Source organism: Paramisgurnus dabryanus, chromosome 14 (genome assembly GCF_030506205.2).
Source record: "Paramisgurnus dabryanus chromosome 14, PD_genome_1.1, whole genome shotgun sequence".
In the NCBI taxonomy this organism is placed as follows: Eukaryota; Metazoa; Chordata; class Actinopteri; order Cypriniformes; family Cobitidae; genus Paramisgurnus; species Paramisgurnus dabryanus.
The window spans coordinates 33,081,662-33,102,787 of record NC_133350.1 but is presented as its reverse complement, the minus strand read 5'-3'; the positions used below and the strand labels follow the sequence as shown (position 1 = coordinate 33,102,787).

Sequence of the window (21,126 nt, the reverse complement as noted above, 5' to 3'; positions counted from 1 at the left end):
ATGTGAAAACATTCATACATTTAAGGTATTGTGCACTGTAAAAAATTATTTGCTGCCTTACATTTTTTGTTTAATCAACTTAGATCAACAAGTCATTTAAACTTACTGTTTTTTTATATCTTGACTGGAGATGAGTTGGTATATCTTATAAAATGAAGTTGCCTTTTATTTCAACTAATTTTAAGTTATAGCAACTCATGTATTGTTAAATATTAGTAAGTTGTCATGACTTGTAAATCTGAGTTGATTCCACAAAAAAAAAAAAAAATGTGTGTGTGTGTGTGTGTGTATACAGTATAACCAAGCGATTGACATTTGATAACTTGATATTTATGAACCCAATGACCTTACAAATTGCCAAAATGGTGTCTCACCTCTCTGTCTTAAAAACCTGTGATGACCAGCACCTGTAGACCGATCCTCAATACATCACTGAAGCAGTGGTCCATTCCTGCTTTAAACAGCCCATCATCGTCCCTATGCCTAGCTAACCCTAAAGGACTTACGTTTTGGAGTGTTTTATGTTATACATTTTCTTTCGGGGGGGGGGGGGGTATGTAGGGATGCACCCTATACAAGAGGGGCCGCATGTTGAAAAAGTTTGAGAACCACTGCCCAACTGAAAAGTCCACCTGAAACCAGCTTAGCTGGTTGGATGGTTTTAGCTGGTCTCTCAGTCTTGTTTTAGCTGGTTAAGCTGGTGTAGCAGGTGTCACAAAAAAGGGGAGTCAAGCCATATGAAACTTTTTGTGAGAAACACTGAATTGTCATTCGCTAAAATCTTACTTAAATCTTGTTTAATGTGATTGTTCAGTGAAAAATGAAATTCTGTCATCATTTGCTCATCCTTATGTTGATCTAAACCTGTATGAGTTTCTGTATTCTGCTCAACACAATAGAAGAGATTTTGATAAATGATGGTAAGCACACAGTTGATGTTTTTTCCGACTATGAAAGTCATTGGGTATCGTCAGCTGTGTGGTTACCAACCATAGTTACCAACATTTATCAAAATATCTTTCTTTTGTTCAATAGAATAAAAAAACTCGTGTAGGTTTTGAACAACGTAATGGTGAGGAAATGATGACAGAATTTCATTTTTTTTCTTTTAAAATCTATTTTGACATAGTTTAATTAATATTTATTGTATTGGGGGAAATTAATAATTTACAATATTTTTTTTCTAAAGTATTAAAGTATGGATTTTTACAATGAGGCTTGGTATAGATGGATGGACATAAGTCAAGTGTGAACACAGATTATCAGTTTTTCAAACCACTATATCTGTTGTTATATGTAAACTGTAATATACTTTACATTCAGCAAGTTACTGGAATGACAAAAACTTCTGTCTCATATGATTTCGAGTCATCTTTAAAATAAAATTTACCAATTCATTTACAAATTGGGTGTAGGGACTTTTTTACTTGAACTTTCTTAGAAATTGCTTTTCTACTTCTTACTCCTCTGTAATGATTTTTTTTATCACGGTGCTAAATGCCTTAAGAGCACTTGCACATTTAATAATGTTTATGTACTAATTGAGAAACATTGCCCTCTAGTGGCTAACAACCCTTAATACAAAAACAATTCCGGAAATGTGTGCATAGGTTTGTAACATCCGATTGTTATGGATATATAAGATTTTTAAACATGTATTACCAATCTAATAATACTAAAATAATTTATATTTGACTTTTAAAGCAAAAAGGAAATTAGCAGCTAAACTTTCTCGGAACTAAAGACGATGTTGTTTGAAGCGCCACGGATGATATTTACTGCGACACCGCCACTCACGTGTATAATACAGTGGGTTAAAGCATGATATTTCTGTCTAAGAAACGCAAATTTTGACAGATTGTCGAAGTAATTGTTGTTTATATGATGTAAAACAGACCTGTCGTCCATGACCGAAGCCGTGTTTCAAGCCCCCAAACGGAGGGCGAAGATTTATGAAACATTTGAAGCTCCTCTTCCCTTCAGTGAGGATGAAGATCAGATCATATACAGAGCAGAAATCATCAGTCATCATGTCATAGTGAAAGATCCTGTTTATATACAGGCTCTATATGAGAGGGTGAGACACATTTTTTCAATACACATACATGTAGTCAGTTTGAAGTCCATCACAAAAGTATCAAGGATATACCATGTTTTTGACAATGGGACCTAACTTACGTTATAGCTTTAATGGACATATGAGTGGTTGTGTAATTGCAGGTACATTTGGTCTCCAAAATGTTTTTTTCAAAAGCATTTTATTATTTTAATAATTTGGTACTTGCCATACATTACAAGATGTTACATGCCATATTATTATTAATAATATAATATTTTGTGTAAAGAGCTTCTTATATAGGGGTCAGTGACAATATAAGGTTTGGCAAGATGTGAACTTTTGCTCAATGGATTGGATTTGGTTTTTTGACCTTTCGGCATCATTTTAGTTTTCAGGAAAAGAGATAGCGAGCTTCATAACGATAAATGGTCAAATAGTGCTTTGTGGGACAAAAATTCATTTTGGTGCCCACCAAAAAAATTTAAATTCAGGAAAAACCCTGATTTCTTCTTTCACTGAGTTTATGTTCAAATGTACTGTAGACACCCACTTAATTCTGCTACATTATTAGATCACATATGTATATATATTATTATTATATGATGTTATGTGTTGCTTAAAGGGATGGTTCGGACAAAAATGATATTAAAACCCATTAGTTACTCACCCCCAAGCTTTCCGAAATGCATATGTCCATCATTTTTCAGACAAACACATTTTCAGTTATTTTAGAAAATGTTTTAGATCTTTTAGTTAATCAAATGTAAAGTTAAGGGGTCCCCGTCCTTCAAGTCCAAAAAATGTGCATCTATCCTTCACAAAATAAATCCAAATGGCTGCACGATGATAAACAAAGGTCTTCTGAGGGTAATCCGTGCGGTGTTGTTGTAGAAATATCCATATTTAAAACTTTATTAATGAAAATAACTAGCTTTCGATAATGCCGCCGACTTGAAGGAGTGGACCCGTAACTTAATATTTGATTAACTAAAAGATCAAAGACATTTTCTAAAATAACTAAAAATGTGTTCTACTGAAAAATGATGGACAGATGCATCTCGGAAGGCTTGGGGGTGAGTTAACAATGGATTTAATATAATTTTTGGCCGAATTATCCCTTTAAAATAAGCTATCTGTCCAGCTGGCAGGGTTAGACCCGATGGTATTTTATTTGTATGTATGTATTTTAGTGTTTTTGTAATGTATCGTATTGTTTTTTGTTAAATGTTGTCATGTAGTGCCTTGAGACTGCGCCGCAAATCCAATTGCCCCACAGGGACAATAAAGTTCTTCTACTACTAAGTTCTTCTACTTAAAGGAAAAGTTTTTTAATGAAACATTCCAGGATTTTTCTTAATTTAATAAACTTTATTGGACCCCAACATTTACAGTTTCAATGCAGCTTCAAAGGTCTCTGAGTGATCCCAACCAAGTCATCAGCCATAAGGGTCTTATCTAGCAAAAGTATAAGCATTTTTGGCAGAAAAAAATATTAGGAATGCACCAATTGTTTCGCTAACCAAAATTATTCAGCTGAAAAAACACATGTGAAAGTGAAAAGACTGAATAAACTTTACCAAACAATAAGGTCTTTTGATGGTAGGTCAATAAGGTCTTTTAAGGACGTCTATGATGACGCGATCAAATAATAACCAGCCAGGGTGAGAGACACGCAAATGCAGCAAACATGTTGGTAAGCGTTTTTAAGAAAGACGCGAAAACATACATACTCTTAAAACGAATGTGTTAAAATAACACATCTTGTGTCTAGTTAAGGGCAACACATCTCATGTGTTGTCCTTAACACATATCTGTGTTACTTTTGGAACAACACACTTTGTGTTGTTTTAACACATCTTGTGTTGTTCCTTTTATTTATTTGAACTCAAAATCAACACGAAATGACACATAATGTGTTAAATTAACACCCTATGGTGGTTTCCCGGACAGGGATTAGACTAGTCCTAGACTAAAAGAAATAAGAGCTGTCCAAACTGAAAACAACTTAAACTGACATATCTTAAAATACATCAGTGGCCTTTGTTTTGCCTCAAAATGCACAAAATTAATGTTTTTAGTAATGCATGTTTTTTCAAACTATTTTTTTTTTTTAAATTAAACTAAGGTCTAGTCCTGGCATAAGCTAATCACTGAGTGCGTTTACATGCACAGTCTTACGCCGATTATGCTTAATAAACTGATAACACGTGGGGTCATGTAAACGCGTAAAACGGTTTTCTTTAATCGGGGAAAGCCCATAAACGGCGTAAGCAAAAACCGATCGGCACAGGTAGTTTTTTGCTCATTACGCCGATTTCGCGTGGCATGTAAACTCCTTAACCGGCTTTCTCACGGTTTTGTCCATGTGCGCATGTCTCAGCGTATGAAAGATAAACGTCACACGCAGAAGTAAGTGCAAAGTAATGCATAAAAGTCTCCGCTCGACTAAAGCAGTTGGCAGAGAAACTGTGAAAATAGAAGCTCATGTTACATTTACAGGTTCTGCAGACACGAGAAGAGATACAACAATATAGCTTAAGACGGATATGCCGTCGGCTTTTTGATCGACTATTATGTACTATAGGTGGTGACGTCACTGCCTGCGAGAAAACTGATAATTCTCCAAGTCCCATGTAAACGCAGTTGACTGCATAGCCGGCTTATTGATTTGCATGTAAGCGCATGAAAACAGTTTTCTATAATAAGCAGATTTTTAATAGTTATCCGCTTATTCTGTGCATGTAAACGCACTCACTGTCTGGGAAACCACCCCATTAAGTGTTAAAATAGGATAACACAAATCAAGGTGTTAAAATGAACACATCCTTTTTTAGAGTGCAGCACCACAAGTTTCGTTTATCACTTAAAATCAAGACATCTTGAACACCATTGCAGTTTATGAGAAAGACACGTCGGCGATCCTGGGTATTTGTCTGCTGAATGCACAAGCACGGAGAATTAGAAACTTTAGCTCTTTTTAAAACAAGAAGCTATGTAATAAATCCTTCCTAAAACTAGTAAAGTCCTAAAAAGACAAACACACATATATTAAACCAGAAATAAAACCTTTTAACAAAAGCTTTTTGTTAGATCGCTTTTTGCACACCCCATAGGATTATATAACCTTACCCTATAAATGTAAAATTGTCCTTCTCTGTGATTTAATTTGCCATCACATGGCTCCTCTAAAAACAGGTGCATGATTTTTGAAAAATACTTATCTTTTTCTTTCACTTTTAAATTTTTGGAAAAGGGAGTCGGGCCGAGTACCAAAACACACTTGTAGCCAATCAGCAGTAAGGGTGTGTCTACTAACCGAAATCGTTATCTGGGTTATGTATGTGTGGGGCGGGTCTATCAAAAGAAGGTCCAGATTCTTTTGGAGTAGGGCCGTGTTTGTTTAGGTGATTTCAAATATCAACATTGGCTTTCAGAGATCGTGCACCCCGCCTTTAATGATGGTTACACCTTGACTCGCATGAATTAATTATAATAATTTGAACAATCCATTTACTTTTATTTGCTATTAATTAGTTGTAAAGTGAAGCTATTTTCCAGATTAGCTGATATGGTGTTTTATTGAGAATTTTCAAAATTTTTTGCTAGTTTTTACAGTTAAGCCACATTGACATTTTTGCAATCATTCCACAGAAATGTTAGACTTGGCTTCAAAATTAAGAATGTATTCAAGTAATTTGAACTTTTAAAATGTAGCCCTTTTAAATATAATTAAAACATATGGACAAAAACAGTGTCACGTCATTTACCCATACTGTAGCTAAAAATCATGATTTCGTGTTGTTCCAATAGTCTGTGTCAATTCTGTTACTGTCAAACTGTGTTACCAAGATAGAGTAACCATGTTGACACTCATGTATGTGTAACAAAGTTTGATACTAACAGAAATGGCACTGACTGACTACTACTTAATTTATATTATATCGTAATATATTTCCCCGCACATTTTATCATAATAACCAGAACATTATTAAAATATAATTTTTATTAACTATTATATACTATTATACAGGGTTCCCACGGGTTCTTGAAAGTTTGTGAATCTGGGGGGAAAAATTCAAGGCCCTGGGAAGTTGTTGAAAATATACATACATAGAAACAGGTCATTGAAAGTGCTTGAATCTATTTTATGCAAGAAGTTTTCTGCAAAAAATCCATATTATTCCCTGTGTAGTGTAGGATAATATCATAAAAATTCTAGACTTTATAAGCACACGTGCTAAACTGTTCACTTTAAATGTTTATATCTTCTGTATGTGAATGTTGATACATACCAAAATGCTTTTTTGCATAGTTGTGTTTGACACATGAAAACATCTCGGGTTTCATATGTAGCTGTTGTTCCCTGAGAAGGGAATGAGACGCTGCGTCTCCTGCGCCGTACTTCCTGCGTCCCTGTAACGCCATCTTTGGCAATATTTCAGATAGCGATATACTTCCTGGCTCCCACTTCACCCTGTCTTTGTCGTTAAGCCTCACCATTGGTTGAATTTGATATACACATTCAGACACTGGAGGGGTCCCAAAAGTGACACCGCAGTGACGCAGCGCGAGTTAGGGCTGTGCAAAAAAATCGACTGCGATTATCATGCGCGTGTCATCAGTAAAGCCGGTTCCGTGATTAGAAGTAAATCGCCATCAGCTGCTTTCAGATGGAGCGGCATTTATTACACAGACCCGTTGTTCACCGAGAAGCAAGGCAAAATCGCATAGATGATCGGAATCGATTTTCCTCGATTATGAACCCTGTGAACTACGGGTCTGTGCAATAAATGCCGCTCCATCTGAAAGCAGCTGATGGCGATTTAATACTAATCACCAAACCGGCTTTACTGATGACACGCGCATGATAATCGCAGTCGATTTTTTGCACAGCCCTAGCGCGAGTTCCCTCAAAAGGGAACAGTAACAATGTATCTTAAAAGGTAACACGATGTAACCTTGCTCTCACTTGAAATGTGTCCCCACATTTAGTCCTTGAATTTAAGGGTATTGGACCTGGAAAGTCCTTCAAAGGTCCTTGAATTTAAAGTTAACCATGGTGTGAGAACCTTGTATTATAGTACCATGGTATTTTTTGAGTACCTACCATATAGAATTTGATAAGTAATATATTATAATCTTAGGCCATTATTGAACTGTGGTAATGCTAATAGTGATCATTTGATTATTCTGAATGGTTAGTTATAAAACTGTTCACTATGCACATAATTGATTCTTGTTTTATTTCTTCCTGTAGGGTTATTTTGGTAAAGGAGTGTTTTCTAGGTCCAGGCCTGAACACAGGATCTCTAAACAATGGAAATGTGGGTAAACTTTATTATTTTTTATACATTCAGCGCAGAAGTTGCCGTCTAAATCTTTGATATGAAAATGACTACAGTACTTCATAGATTATTTAGTGTATGTGAATTCTGTACTCATACGTCTTTTCTTTTGTTAGACATTGGCGACAGGTATCTTCCTGTGATAACGTCATCAGAGTAAGTTCTTGAAGTTTATTTCGAGTGATATAACTTTAATGTTTAATGCAGATTTAGACCGCATGCTAAAACATCAATGATGGTGATTTTATTTCTATCAGATACCAGAAACGTGTCAGCTGGGCACGAGCTGCTCTCCTGACGCAGGGATTGGATGATGATGCTGTCAGTCAAGCATTGCAGACCCTCACAAAACCAGTGGAGCTTGATGTTGGGGATGAACCTGGCCCAGAACCAATCAAATCTCAAGCAGAACATTTGAATGGGTCATTGATTGACAACGTAATGAATGACGTCTCCGATCTAAACTATGATAAAGGTGACTTGGACGATACTGACACTTCAAAACCTAGAAGGCAAGGAAACGCACTTTATGATCCTTTGGCTGAACTCTGTCCTGAGGAACCTGAGCGACAGGATCAAGAAAATGAGCATTCAGGATCCAATATGATGTGCGAGCGCCATGATGACTGGATTATTCACTGTGGCTGTAGGCCTGATAATAACCATACAATGACTTCAAAGATGAGGGAACGCCATACTGAGCCTTCTGAAGATTATGAATATGTTTTAGTGGAGGAACCTGAAGATGATCATGAGAACTCCACCAAGGATACGGACTCAAATGTAAATAAAACTATTTGTGTTTCACAATTTAAAATATGATAACATAAAGAATAGATAGTTATGGGTGAAAACACAATACTGGTTGTCTAGCCCTGTTTGTAACATTGACAGTGAATCACTATCACAGACAGAACACCAGTATGAATAGAGAAGAATTGTCATATTAATTTTTCAGATGTACAACAACTTTGTCAATTAAAAAAATAAGTCTAAAGAGATTTGTGGTGTGTTAGACTAGTAACATTTGGTGCTTTTTTCAATAGGACATACTGTTGTGGTACATTTCCTTCTCATCATAAATAAGTGATAATATCTGTCTGGTTCATCTCCTAATGTAAAAAGAGGCCAGATAAAATTTTACATTACATTCTATTAAAAATATATTTTAACTGAAAGGCAGGCATGTGATTTTAGACCAGTATTGTGTTTTGCCCCATGTGTTAGATAGGTGTAAAAAAGTAATGTATGTATGTAAAAAATGTATGTATATACACACTGTGGCGCTAGTGACTTCTCTTACGAGGGCACGTGTCGTGTGTTGCTCATCATGTCAAAAAATGTTGCATCATGCGAACCATGTGTATCATGTGTCATGTCAAAATGTGAGCCTGCTGCACATGCATCGAAAGGGTTTCTGATAAAAGTGATGCTTCGTTCACAAAATACTCGCAAGACACTAATTTAACACTAAACTCTGATTACACATAAGATTAAAAAAGTATCTGGCAAACGCGAGCGTCTCTTTTATCATAAACCTTTTTGAAGTGTCTTACTTTGACATTAAGCGTGATGCACACACGTTAAAATAACGCGCCGAACACACATTTTGCCATGACGAGTATGAGTAACCCACATAACGGGCTAAATAGATGTTGTGATGGGCTTCACATCGTGTGCCCTCGAAAAAGGAAGTCACCGGCCCCCACTGTGTGTTTACACAAGTTTATTTGGCTGTTATATACAGTACAGGCCAAAAGTTTGGACACACTTGACTAAAATGTAAACTATGATTTTAAAAATCTTTTAAACTGGAGATGTATGGTTAAATGCATGAAATTACGTTTGTAGAACAAACTATACCTGTGCCAAACAGATTAATTTCAGTTATTGGAAAACTAAAATTATATTTAAAAAATATTATTTTTGAAATAGATGACTTGCACTGAATATTACAGAAAAAGCTGTCAACAAGAGCTCAGATTAAATGTGAAGTCCTTCAATATTCTTTAAAACTTCAAGAAGCTTCTTGATAAAATGATACGAGTATGGTTTTGCAATTTCTAGGCAAAGGGTGACTGCACTTCAGATGATAAAATATAGCAAGAGTTTTGATTTATGATGCTTTCAGTCACCAACAATGTTGGGGAAAGTTACTTTTAAAAGTAATGCATTACAATATTAAGTTTCTCCCCAAAAAAGTAACTAATTGCATTACTTAGTTACTTTTCATGGAAAGTAATGCTTACGTTACTTTTAAGTTACTTTTGCGTTACTTTTTCTTACTTGGCTGAGGCTTGATCTCTTTCAGGCCTTGCAGGTTTTTTTTATGATCGCAAAAATGTCAACGTATATGCGTAATTCTACGTTAATATGTTCAGTTTAATTCAGGTCGTTATTTTATTTTTAAATTGAATTAATTAAACTGAAAAGTAACTCACATTACTTTTTTAAAAAGTAACTCAAATATGAATGTGTACATGTATATAGTAATGCGTTACTTTACTTGTTACTTCAGGAAAGTAATATTATTACGTAATGCAAGTTACTTGTAATGCGTTACCCCCAACACTGGTCACCAACATAATTTCCACAGTTGCATTTGTGTTATGCCATAGTTTGGACAAGTTTATTATTATTCTGTTATGTGGAAAAATATATAAATAAAAAATGAGTGAGTGGGTCCAAACTTTTGGCCTGGACATATTAGTGGAGCTGTTGGTCCAGGTCTGAAAATGTCATGGACATTATTAAAATCTTTGTTCAGTTTAAGTTAGTAAATATATTTTACTATTGTTATGCTTAGCTCGAGAATATTTTATCAGCTAAAACTAAAGTTTTCTGAGTGCTGTATAATAATCCTTAATCATTAATCTCAGACACAAAAGTCATGGAAATTGTCTGGTTGGGGAATGTTCCTTCATATATTTATAAGTGCGGTTTCATTTATCTTATTTGTAAGTATGAATGGTCTAATTCATTATTCTCTTTCTCCATGTAAGGGCCGATCTGAGAGGTTGGAGTGCCGAGTCAATCCTTTCACCATGATGGAGTATCTTCAGCTCAGTTATGAAGAAGTAAGTCACTCATCAGCACTTCACAATAACCTGAACGTTTTAAAATATTAAATATGACAGCAACTGTTGTCAACTGTGCTGTGGTCTGCGAGTGCGAGTCAAACAATGGATTAAACCCTTCAGTCGAGCTTGTATTGTTTCAGCTGGATGTAGTTAAGAGATTTCACTTGACTAAGCCAATCCAAACAAAACTGAAGAAGTGAATATGTTAAGTCTTATTTATTGTATTCCTGCGCATGTTAACTCAACCTCCCTCATCAGAAGTTTACTGATATCACACCCATTATAATATAATATAACTCTCTAGTGTACTGGACCCAAGAGTCTTGAGGAATGTGTGATATTTTATAATTCATTCATACCAGCTGTATGCTTGATCTCTGTGTTACATTCCCCTGTGTGTTTACTAGTGAGGGGTCTTAGACATCTATCATCAGTCTGACCCTAATGCACGGTAATTTAGGACACATCCTAACATATGAACGCTTAGCAAATTAGTAGAGAAACAAAACTCGGTGGGTGGCTGAAGGTTTTTCTCATGATAAACTCTTTATCTTTCAGGCATTTTTTCTGGTTTATGCACTTGGATGCTTGTCAGTTTATTACAGTGGGGTAAGTTTCTTTCTGTTGCGGTGACCAGTGTGTGTTTAATGTCATGTAACCAGAACGATACTAAATACATGTTTGTTAAAGTTCTGTGTGTTTACTTCAGGAGCCTCTGTCGGTTCTTCAGGTTTGGTCGACGTTCTGCTCGGCGCAGCCCAACTTCTCATTCACCTATGCAGCTTATCACTATTTCCGTGCTAAAGGCTGGGTACCAAAGTCTGGCATTAAATATGGAACAGATTTAAGTAAGCATATAATATATTATTTCATTCTTAATTTTATAATCTAAACCTTACCTAGATCAAACTGGAACATTAATTTGGAAAAAAAATGAAAGCACCTCTGACATTAACTTAAATGTTTAAAAAAAACTTCCTGACAAATGTTGCAAACCATATCCAAAGAAATCAAAATTTGAACACAAAAATAAAATATGGTTACGCAAAGTTGTAATTTTACACCACTATACATTGATTACTTTATAGGAACAGTTTCCTGGACAGGCTTTAAGGCTGATCCAAGACTAAAATTCATGTTTGAACTGTAAACAACTTGCACTGACATATCTTCAAATATATCAGCGCCATTGTTTTGTCTCAAGATGCACACTAGTAATGTTGTTCAAAGGGTATGTTTGTAAAAACTACTTAAATGTCCTAATATAGCTTAGGCCTAGTTCTGGCTTAAGTCTAGTGTAGAGTTATGCATCAAGTGAATATCAATATGAGGGCACATCAATTTAAAAAAAAAATAAGCTCACAGATAAATCATTTGTAAAAAAAAAAAACACACAACATTCCAAAATAAATTACAGTTTTCCATTTAATTTTCATGGTGACTTTAAGCAAATAATTTCATAAGCTCAAGTGCGATATGTGTTTTTCAGGGCCGGTGTCAATACCGATTATTACTGATCAAGCAGACCGATAACTGATATTTTGAACCGATATGTCTGGTGCAAAAATGAAAATGATTGTGAAAATTAAGACACAGGATCTGAAAAAAACTTTAAATGTTTTGAAACATTTTTAATTCTGACTCTAAGAAAGTATAATTAAAACAATAATAATAAAATAAATAAATAAATTTAATTGTATAAATAATTTTCTAATGATTTAATCATTGCATACAATAGTACAACTATTCAGTTAATTGTCTTGCACATCAATGGATGAACAATCCTATGGATTTTTATTCATTTTTTAAATTTATATAATAAGTGTAAATAATTGAATTGCCTTCATAGTTTCATTGTGTATGGTGGCCGCGAGTGTTTTCATGAAACTATAACATTAATACCAGATTATAGTAACACTTAGTTGGTACAAGAGCCTGTTCCTTAAGTATATATGTTGCCAAGACAGGCATTTAAGCGTACCAGTGTGTGCATCTGAACATTTATTTGTAATAAATAAGTCTGTAAAAATAACTCAATCAGCAATATCTTTTACCTATTACAATACCATTGAAGGACTGTCAGTGAGATCACTATTGACAATCATCAAGTCCTTAAAGTCCTTGGGCCCTATTTTAACGATCTGAAACGCAAGTGCGAAGCGCAACGCGCAAGTGAGTTTGTGGGCGGATCTTGGGCGCTGTTGCTATTTTCCCGGCGTGAGAAATAACTCTTGCGCCGGGCGCAAATCAATAAGGGGTTGGTCTGAAGTAGGTTCATTATTCATAGGTGTGGTTTGGGCGTAACGTCAAATAAACCAATCAGAACGCTAGCCAACATTCCCTTTAAACACAAGGGCGCAAGTTCCATGGCGGGTTGCTATTATTATGACGGATTTACCAGGCGCACGCCAGGAGCGGTTCACAGCCGAGGAGACCGACGTCCTTGTACGGGGGAATCCCACGCTTGCCAGCATAAATCGGGCACGCCGTGTAACGGGAGGTGGATCTGCCTCAGGACTTGACGCAAGCAGAGGACATCGCTGCGTCCACCCTCACCGCTGAAAGGGTTTGGGGGCTTTGAAATCGGACCCAAGAAACGCAAGCAAGGTCCAACCCCAAAGTACTCTTACAAATCAAGTTCATATACATTAAGGTTTCTTATGAAAACATTTTAATTATTATTTACATAAAATAAACGTAATACAGCCACACAACAAAGTTATGAAAATATTTTAATCGTTATTTGCATGAGAATAAATAAAAACTATCACCACAATGCTCACCACTATGATTCCCCTTATCTCGTGTATTAATATTTTTAAGTGTAACAATTTATGATTTGCAAAAATAACTGTTGCATATGTGTAGATTAGATAAGCAAAGTGTATGCGCGTTGTGCACCCTATACATTATGGTCAAGCATGCGCCCTTAAAATAGCATAATGAACAACGCACCACTGACTTTAAACTTTTTTTTCTGGTCAGTGGCGCAATTGTTTTTTGAAACTGCAAAATAGCATCAGGGATGGTTTGCGCCGGAACACGCCTCTTTTTTTGCGCTGAACCACCCAGGGAGCGCAAGTTCATTCCCAAGTTTGCCGACGTGCTTCTGTGACGGGAAAAACCCGCTGTGCGCTGGGGCAAAATACGAATGATACATGCGTCACGGACAAAGTCAATTGCGCTGGGTGCAAGATAGAGCCCCTTGAGTAAATGTGGTAAAATGATGTATTAAATCTTAAGATACTTTCCCTAGTTCATCTGAAGACGGAATCTGAAGATGCGAGTTGTGTTGTTTTAGGCTTGTCCCACTGAAACATTTAGGCCTAACCCTGGATTGACTGATTTTAGATGAGATAGATTTTCCAAGTAGTGTGGATAACACTTAAAGATGACGGGTGAATTATTCAGCTGTGTTAAGCTTTGCTTCTTGCTCATTTCACCAGAGTCTCGTGGCACTGTATGGAAACTTCAGGACCGGAGGGTGAAGTCATGAACCGTTGACACATGACTCGACTACAGCATGATAGAGTTGCATCTGGTTTCTTGCGGTCGTTCTTATTTGTTCTGGTGCTGATTCTCTTCTTCTCTTCTTTCTAGTGCTGTATCGAAAAGGACCACCATTTTATCACGCAAGGTTTGTTCTTCTTTGCTTTCTTGATTAAAGAAACAAGATGTTTTTTTTTCAATCAGTTATAACAAATACTTATTATGCCAGTGTGAAACTTTTAGAAAAATAAAATGAAGTGTTTAAATTCAACTTTGTTCAAGATAACCATTGGTTAGATTTTTCTTTGGCATAACACCCACTAAGGGGGTGGCACTTCTTACCCCGCTCTCAAAAACTCATGTTTGCTTTGTCAAAATAAAGATACGAGGAAGAAACATTGATACTTTACTATGTTACTAGTGTTGTTAATAATGGAAGTAAACATTACGTTTTTTCTATATGCAGTTACTCAGTGGTGGTGGAGAGAGTAGATGAGTCGTTCACAGGCTCTGTACTGCGGCCCTTTACCTGGAGATCTCTCGCTGCTCTCAGCAGAATCACTGGCAATGTCTCAAAGGTATTTCAATTTATATCTACATAGCAATCATTAACAAAGAAATTAATAGAAAGGGCTCACACACACTCAATGTCTTACCTGTACAAATATAGCCAGTTAAATGTACTTGTTACTGTGTGACAGCTGAATCAACTGTGTGAATGTTTCTTGGAGAAAAATAATAATACTCCTCATAAAAATTATTGATGTTGTATTAAAATTATTTTAAAGAGCACCTATTACATTGCTAAAAACAATTTTTTTTTGTATATTTCATATAATACAATGTGTTTACATAGTACAAATGGTGGTTCAAAAAACATTATTTTTCACATACTGCACATCAGTGTTCTTCAACCCTGGTCCTGGAGGACCCCCTTCCAGAAAGTTTTAGATGTCTCCTTAATCAACACACCTGTTTTAACTTATCAGCTTGTTAGGGAGACATTCTGGAAGGAGGCTGATGAGTTGGTTCAGGTGTTTTAAATAAGGAGACATCTAAAACTTTCTGGAAGGGGGTCCTCCAGGACCAGGGTTGAAGAACACTGCTGTACATTATTGTTGCTACATAAATCCCTCCCTTTCTGAAACGCACTGATTCATTCTGAAAAGCATTGTGTCCCCGTACATTGTGATTGGCCTGAATACCTCTGACGTCAGCCGGAAATGGGACGCTACTTGCCATGTTTTGAAGATTAGCTAAAAATGCAAATGATATCATCTTTACTACCATGTCAGTACGAGCCTGAACCAGAACATGCAGGTGACCAAATTGATCGATCAACTTTAACAGCACGAGCAGAACGTTACAGATTGGTAAGGTAAAAATACTAAAACATTAAAACCATGTCTCCATTTCTGATCGTAGAGACGACAAACAACAAGCACTACTTTGCACTGCACAAAACTTGTGTTTGAATTAGGGATGTTCACATTGACCATTTAACCGTTAACCGAAGGTAAGAATTTATGACCGATTAACATTATCAGTTAAAATAAAAAAAATATTTGTTAATACATGCTGCGTGTCGTCATGAGCCGACAGACATTTCGCCACTTTTCTATCTTTAATTTGTGAATGTCCTGTAAATGACATAAATGATTGCTGCCCTGATGGTCTGATAAAGTAATAATTTGTATGAGAAATCATTTGTATGCGTGTTTGGAAGCTCGCGCGTCTCCGCGCAAGATGACGCGGTCCGTCTCGCGCACATCCGGACAGATGTTCACTGATGGCCTCTGACCCTAACCATAAACATCTATCTTTTTGCACAAACGGAGAAAGACGACGCAAAACCAAAACTTTCTGAAAAGCGTCCTGCTTTAGAAATGACCACTGTGGTAGATAGAACAGAGACAATCTGCCCTTTTTGGATATAAATCTACTGGACCGATCGCGTGCTTTTTAATAAGGTAATGTTGCGTGAATATCTGATAATGTATGAATCCTGGTTCTATTGTTGATCTGTCGCTGCTGTTTGCACGTTCAAATTAAATGTTTTGTTTTTACTAGTTCACAGACAACCGGCAACTGTATTTTTACTCAATGACAATTTCATATTAAAATCTTATAAGTTAACGGTTAATGTTCGGTTTAGAAGCTACGGTTCTCAGTCGGGAAAATTAACTGATATGAGCATCCCTAGTTTGAATCATGGTTTATTCAGTAGTAAATAATTTAAATATAAAAACTTAGACTACTTACAGGCTGTTAGTCAGAAGCGGGAGGAGGAGTTTTGATAATGACCGTCCTGTCCGCGTCAACAGGTCAAGGAAGTAAACTGTTGCCTACAATCCATGTGTTTGTTGTAGTCCAAAAAAAGAGTTTAATGCTGGAGACGATAACTTGCATCACTGTTTACTTTGGGGTTTATACCTTTGCATATCGTTAAGTAAGGAATAATTGACGACGGGCCGTTGAATTACAAGAAAATAATGCACACCCAAGGTGCGATGCGGCACGACGCGAAGCGGTGTGCATTATTCTCAAATAATTCAAAGGACCGGAGTCAATTATTCCTCTTATACCACGGTTACCACAAACATTGCTCTGGTGCAAACATTTGACAAGTTAGGTGTGCCGTTATCAGAAATTAATGCATACCCACGGAAAATTTCTCAGCCAATTAAAATACAGCATTCAACAGACCCGTGGTATAACACGAACTAATACACACTTACACACCAAAAGAAATGTAAAATCATAAAAAAATTGCTCTTTAAATCACTACTCTTGGGGATAAATTGGGGTTGAATTGTGTGTAAAAATTATTTTTGAGGAATAGATTTCTTTGTATTTCTGCCTGAACTTGGCATATGTATTTTCAAAAGCTCCCAATTTTTTCTGCAGAAAATACAGACTGTTAAGTAGTCAGATGATACCACATATGTGACCCTGGACCACAAAACCAATCACAAGTAGCATTGGTATATTTGTTGCCAAAAATACATTGTATTGGTCAAAAATATCAATTTTCTTGTATGCCACAGATCATGTGCCATAAAGATATTTTGTAATTTTCTTACCATAAATATAAAATAGATTTATCATTAATAATATGTGGGTTTTTTTGCTTTGTTTTTTTTTGCACCCTCAGATATATCTCAGACAAATACTTATTTATTCAGCTTTCAGATGATGTATAAATCTCTTATGATTTTTGTGGTCCAGCGTCACATGATAGCAGGGGCATCTTGATAACATATTTTTTACTTGCAAGTTTAAGAGGTTCACTAAATGAACTAAAAATAAAAATCTGTATTTACTTACCCTTAGAAATGACGTCATTACAGATCCAGTTGTTGTGTAGCACAAAAGCGCATAGATATTTAAATATTGACCAAGGGCTATCCAGCTTCAAGCTCCTATCTAGCTACAGTATGTTTGTGTCTGCAATTCAAAAACCACAAGCTTGAGAACCAATTAATACTTTTGATTTCCTTAAAAGAAATAAATATATAACTTAACAGCATTAAGGTTTTGTCTGAAGTTTTGCAATTTTTACTATTAGCTATGTCGATACAGAAATAAACGTGAAATATAAACTGAATTTCCTGTACAGGAACTGATGCTTTGCTACATCATCACACCATCAAACATGACAGACGACGCTCTCTCCTCTCCAGAATGTCTAAAGAGACTCACAGTACAGGTATTAAACATCCTCACAACGTGTTTTTTTTGGGGGGGGGGGTTCTGTTCTGTTTTCTGATATTATTGATGTTGTTGTAGGAGGTCATTGTAAGCAGATGGGTCTCCTCCAGAGAGCGAACTGAGCAGGATGAACTCTAGACTCTATTAATGTTTTACAAGCCAACATTCCTTTATACATTTCTTCAATATTTATTGTATAAGTGAATTAAAGCTTCAGAATGTTTTTTATTTTTCCTTTATTTGCTTTTCTAAAAATGTCCAAAGACTGTAAGGTTGCTTGTTGAGAATAAAAATAAATGGTCTTTCATAAACATGCATGAGTTGTATACAGTATGTTTTTGTAGTATGTTAAAGTTCATCACTTTATGAGTGCTTACAGGTCTATTGTGATGCAGACCGATCAAACACAAGAGGGTGACAGAGTTCAAACTCACCTATTCAATAAGCCCTAGCTTTGCAATTTAATGCTGTAGCTTAACACCAACTTCACAAAACAAAGTCACTATCCACCTCTTTCAGTTGATGAATCCAAACCCATAAGCGTTTTCTCAACACAGGCCTCATAAAACATTCATTCATTCAGTGAAGCAAAAACGAATCCGTCCCAGAACAGCTTCACGAAAGTGGCATTAAAATTTAAGGCGGTACAGAGCAACGGGAACATAAAATCGTCATGCTATCGAATGTCACCTTGATCCGTGATCAGTTATCAACTGGATTAAAAATTGTTCTCCTCTTCCTCATATGGACTCTGTTGCGGGTTTCTCCGAGGATTGTTCACAATGTAGAAGTGATTTTGGGAAATCTCACGACACAACATCATGTATTTGGTTGTTCTCCTGATCCGAGGCAGCACAAATGTGTTTGTGAATTCATCTTTACTCAGGGCTCGCTTTGATTGGGTGGCCAGCACGCAGTTTAAAAACATCAGTGTGTAACTGTAGCAATTGTGGGTTTCTTCATTAAAGCTAAAAAACAAAGAACAGATGGATTACCAGTGTTTCATGAAAGTATTGGGACACGTCAGTCAAACTTACAAATGTAAACATTTCATTGTGTTACATATAAAAATATAAAAGCAAAATAAAAATTATTAAAAATAAAGATGTTTAAAAGGTTTTTCACATCGATGCCTTTTTGGTTCCAAGAACCATTTAGACAAATCATTTCCTTTTATACATTTTTATTATCTGAAGAACCTTTTTTGACCTTGAAGAAACTTGTGAAACAGAAAGGTTCCTCAGAAGTTAAAGGTGCTTTAAGAACCATTTAGACAGAAAGGGTTCTTCAATGGCACCGAATCACCTTAATTTGTGCATCTGGAAACATTTGGATTCGGAAGACTACTTATATCTTAGGACCATGTCTGTCTCTGTATCTAATGATGAGATTAGGAGCATCAAAGTTTGATTCGTGAGCCCTTTAAATGCGAATAAATTTAAATGACTGGCAATGTTTTATCGTTCATCAGATGGGAAAGAAATGCTTTGAAAGTGATCCCAAAACAATATCATTACAGTCATGCTCTGGATTCTGAATAGGTCTTTTAAAGTCTTTTTAAAGTCTCACCTTTGCCACGAAGGGTCCCACATTTGGGCAGAAGAAAACTTCTCCAGATACTGATCCCACTGACTGATCAGATTAAACATGTCGGGCTGAACCAGCGGGATGCAAATACAGCGTTCCCAGCCCTGATGGTCTCTGTGAACACCCGTCTTGGTGTAATTGTAGACCACTCCTAAATTGTTACAAAAAGAAACATGTTTCACATATTTTGCAGTCAACCAAAAGAACAGCATCACTTTGATATCATTTGGATTTATTTAATATTCTCTGGGTCAAAGAGGTCCCCGTCTGCATTTAGAAATTGAAAATCTCTAATACAGGGAAGAAGGGGGCTAGTTGTCACAGGGAATATTTATAGGTATAACTATAAATCCAATTACACAAATGTGTGGCTATGATTTGGTATGTTGGATTCATAAATTTACTTTAAAATTGTTTTTAATAATTGCTTTTAAACCAAGCTTTCAGCTAAAAATTGGATATCATATTTTTATCAATATTATGATATTATTTATAGCTGGCAGGATAGAAAAAAAAAACAAAATAAATCCATGTAACTAGTTTACATTCAGGCAAAGGTCAGATATATTATCAAGGTACTTTTAGGTCAAGAATATTTTATTAAAAATTACAAGTTGTCACATGTGTTACACATTTTGAATACTATTTATATATCCTATTTCTGTACCATTTTATTGCTATTTCTGTTGGTTTTGTATTTTTGTTATATTGTATTTTTTAACATCTGTTCAATAATTTTTTTTTCTGTGCAATAACAATGGAAAGGTCCAATGCCTTTGTTGTAGTCGAACCCCTTAAGGACATCTACACAGAAACTGCGTTAAAATTAAGCCTACCCTGAAAAAAATAGTAAAAAGTGGGGTAAAAAGTATGACAATTAGCCCCGTTCTCCCCTACTGTTTAAAGCCATGAATATTCTTGACTGTGCATGAAACCTTTACTCTGTAATTACAACGATGCAGAGGAGCTACATACCATCTGTGTTAGTTATTCCTGTGTGTAGATCAGATTGGCCATTAAACTCTCTGTAGAAATAAAGTGGCTTTAGATGTCACTCCATAAAACTCAACTTCATTAAAACTTTTCATTTGTAACAGTGAGAGGAATTTTATAAGATCTGACTGCATCTATGAATGAAACCTCCATGGTCCTACCTTAACACATTATCCTCTGTTGGTGCCACCAGAAAAGCACATGGGACTTTATGTCCATTGGAAAAGGGGTTGGGAATGCTGACCGGTGCTTCCTCGAGCCTCTTTCCACTGAAACTAACTCCACATTCGGGACACTGATCTGGAACGAAGCAACAAAAGATGTCCTTGTCACAGTGGTTGAATCTAATAACACTCTTATCCATTGGGAGAGAACATCCAGAAACAGCTGCTATATACAGAGCTGCCCGGCAATAATGCCAGAGTCTAAAGGGACCAGCAATTGTGTTTCAATAGAGTGATGTTGATTGGTCGATTGTATGGAGCCTATCTGGTTGCAGCTAACCCTAAACCTGTGGATCAACTGTATCTGTTTGCACGGCTTAAACTTCATTAAAGTTCATTAATGCTTATGTGCGGACGGGGCAGTAACCACAATAGACATTGAGGGGGACGTGTTCCCCCCAAAATAGGAAACAGCCCATTTGTCCCCCCAACCGTTTATTTTTAATACACATGCGTAGAGCCCTGCTTTTTTTGTCCCCTCAATGTTTAGGATGTGGTTCTGGCCTTAAGTGCAGAAGTTGCATCCTGAGCCATGTTTCTGTCAAGACTGCTTGAACAAGCTACAGTTACTTTAATCTTACCAATACAGATGCACATAGAGACACATATTATAATTAGGTTAATTTACTTGAAGTGTC

At 36.1% G+C, this 21,126-nt stretch overlaps 2 protein-coding genes across 2 annotated transcripts; one reads left to right on the top strand and one right to left on the bottom strand.

Annotated features, from left to right (window-relative positions):
* The first annotated feature begins 1,780 nt into the window (after window positions 1–1,780).
* Window positions 1,781–17,999, top strand: tsen2 (TSEN2 tRNA splicing endonuclease subunit). The gene is made up of 11 exons (XM_065265894.1): window positions 1,781–2,077; window positions 7,317–7,383; window positions 7,521–7,560; window positions 7,662–8,187; window positions 10,407–10,481; window positions 11,043–11,093; window positions 11,194–11,332; window positions 14,085–14,121; window positions 14,440–14,551; window positions 17,593–17,682; window positions 17,763–17,999. The coding sequence occupies exons 1-11, from the start codon at window positions 1,907–1,909 to the stop codon at window positions 17,820–17,822; spliced, it is 1,368 nt and encodes a 455-aa protein (XP_065121966.1). The 5' UTR covers window positions 1,781–1,906; the 3' UTR covers window positions 17,823–17,999.
* On the bottom strand, window positions 17,904–20,883 carry mkrn2os.2 (MKRN2 opposite strand, tandem duplicate 2). Its single transcript, XM_065265896.2, has 4 exons — window positions 20,426–20,883; window positions 20,247–20,296; window positions 19,254–19,422; window positions 17,904–18,652 (listed from the first exon to the last, which is right to left on the bottom strand). The coding sequence occupies exons 1-4, from the start codon at window positions 20,626–20,628 to the stop codon at window positions 18,403–18,405; spliced, it is 672 nt and encodes a 223-aa protein (XP_065121968.1). The 5' UTR covers window positions 20,629–20,883; the 3' UTR covers window positions 17,904–18,402.
* Between the last annotated feature and the right edge of the window lie 243 nt (window positions 20,884–21,126).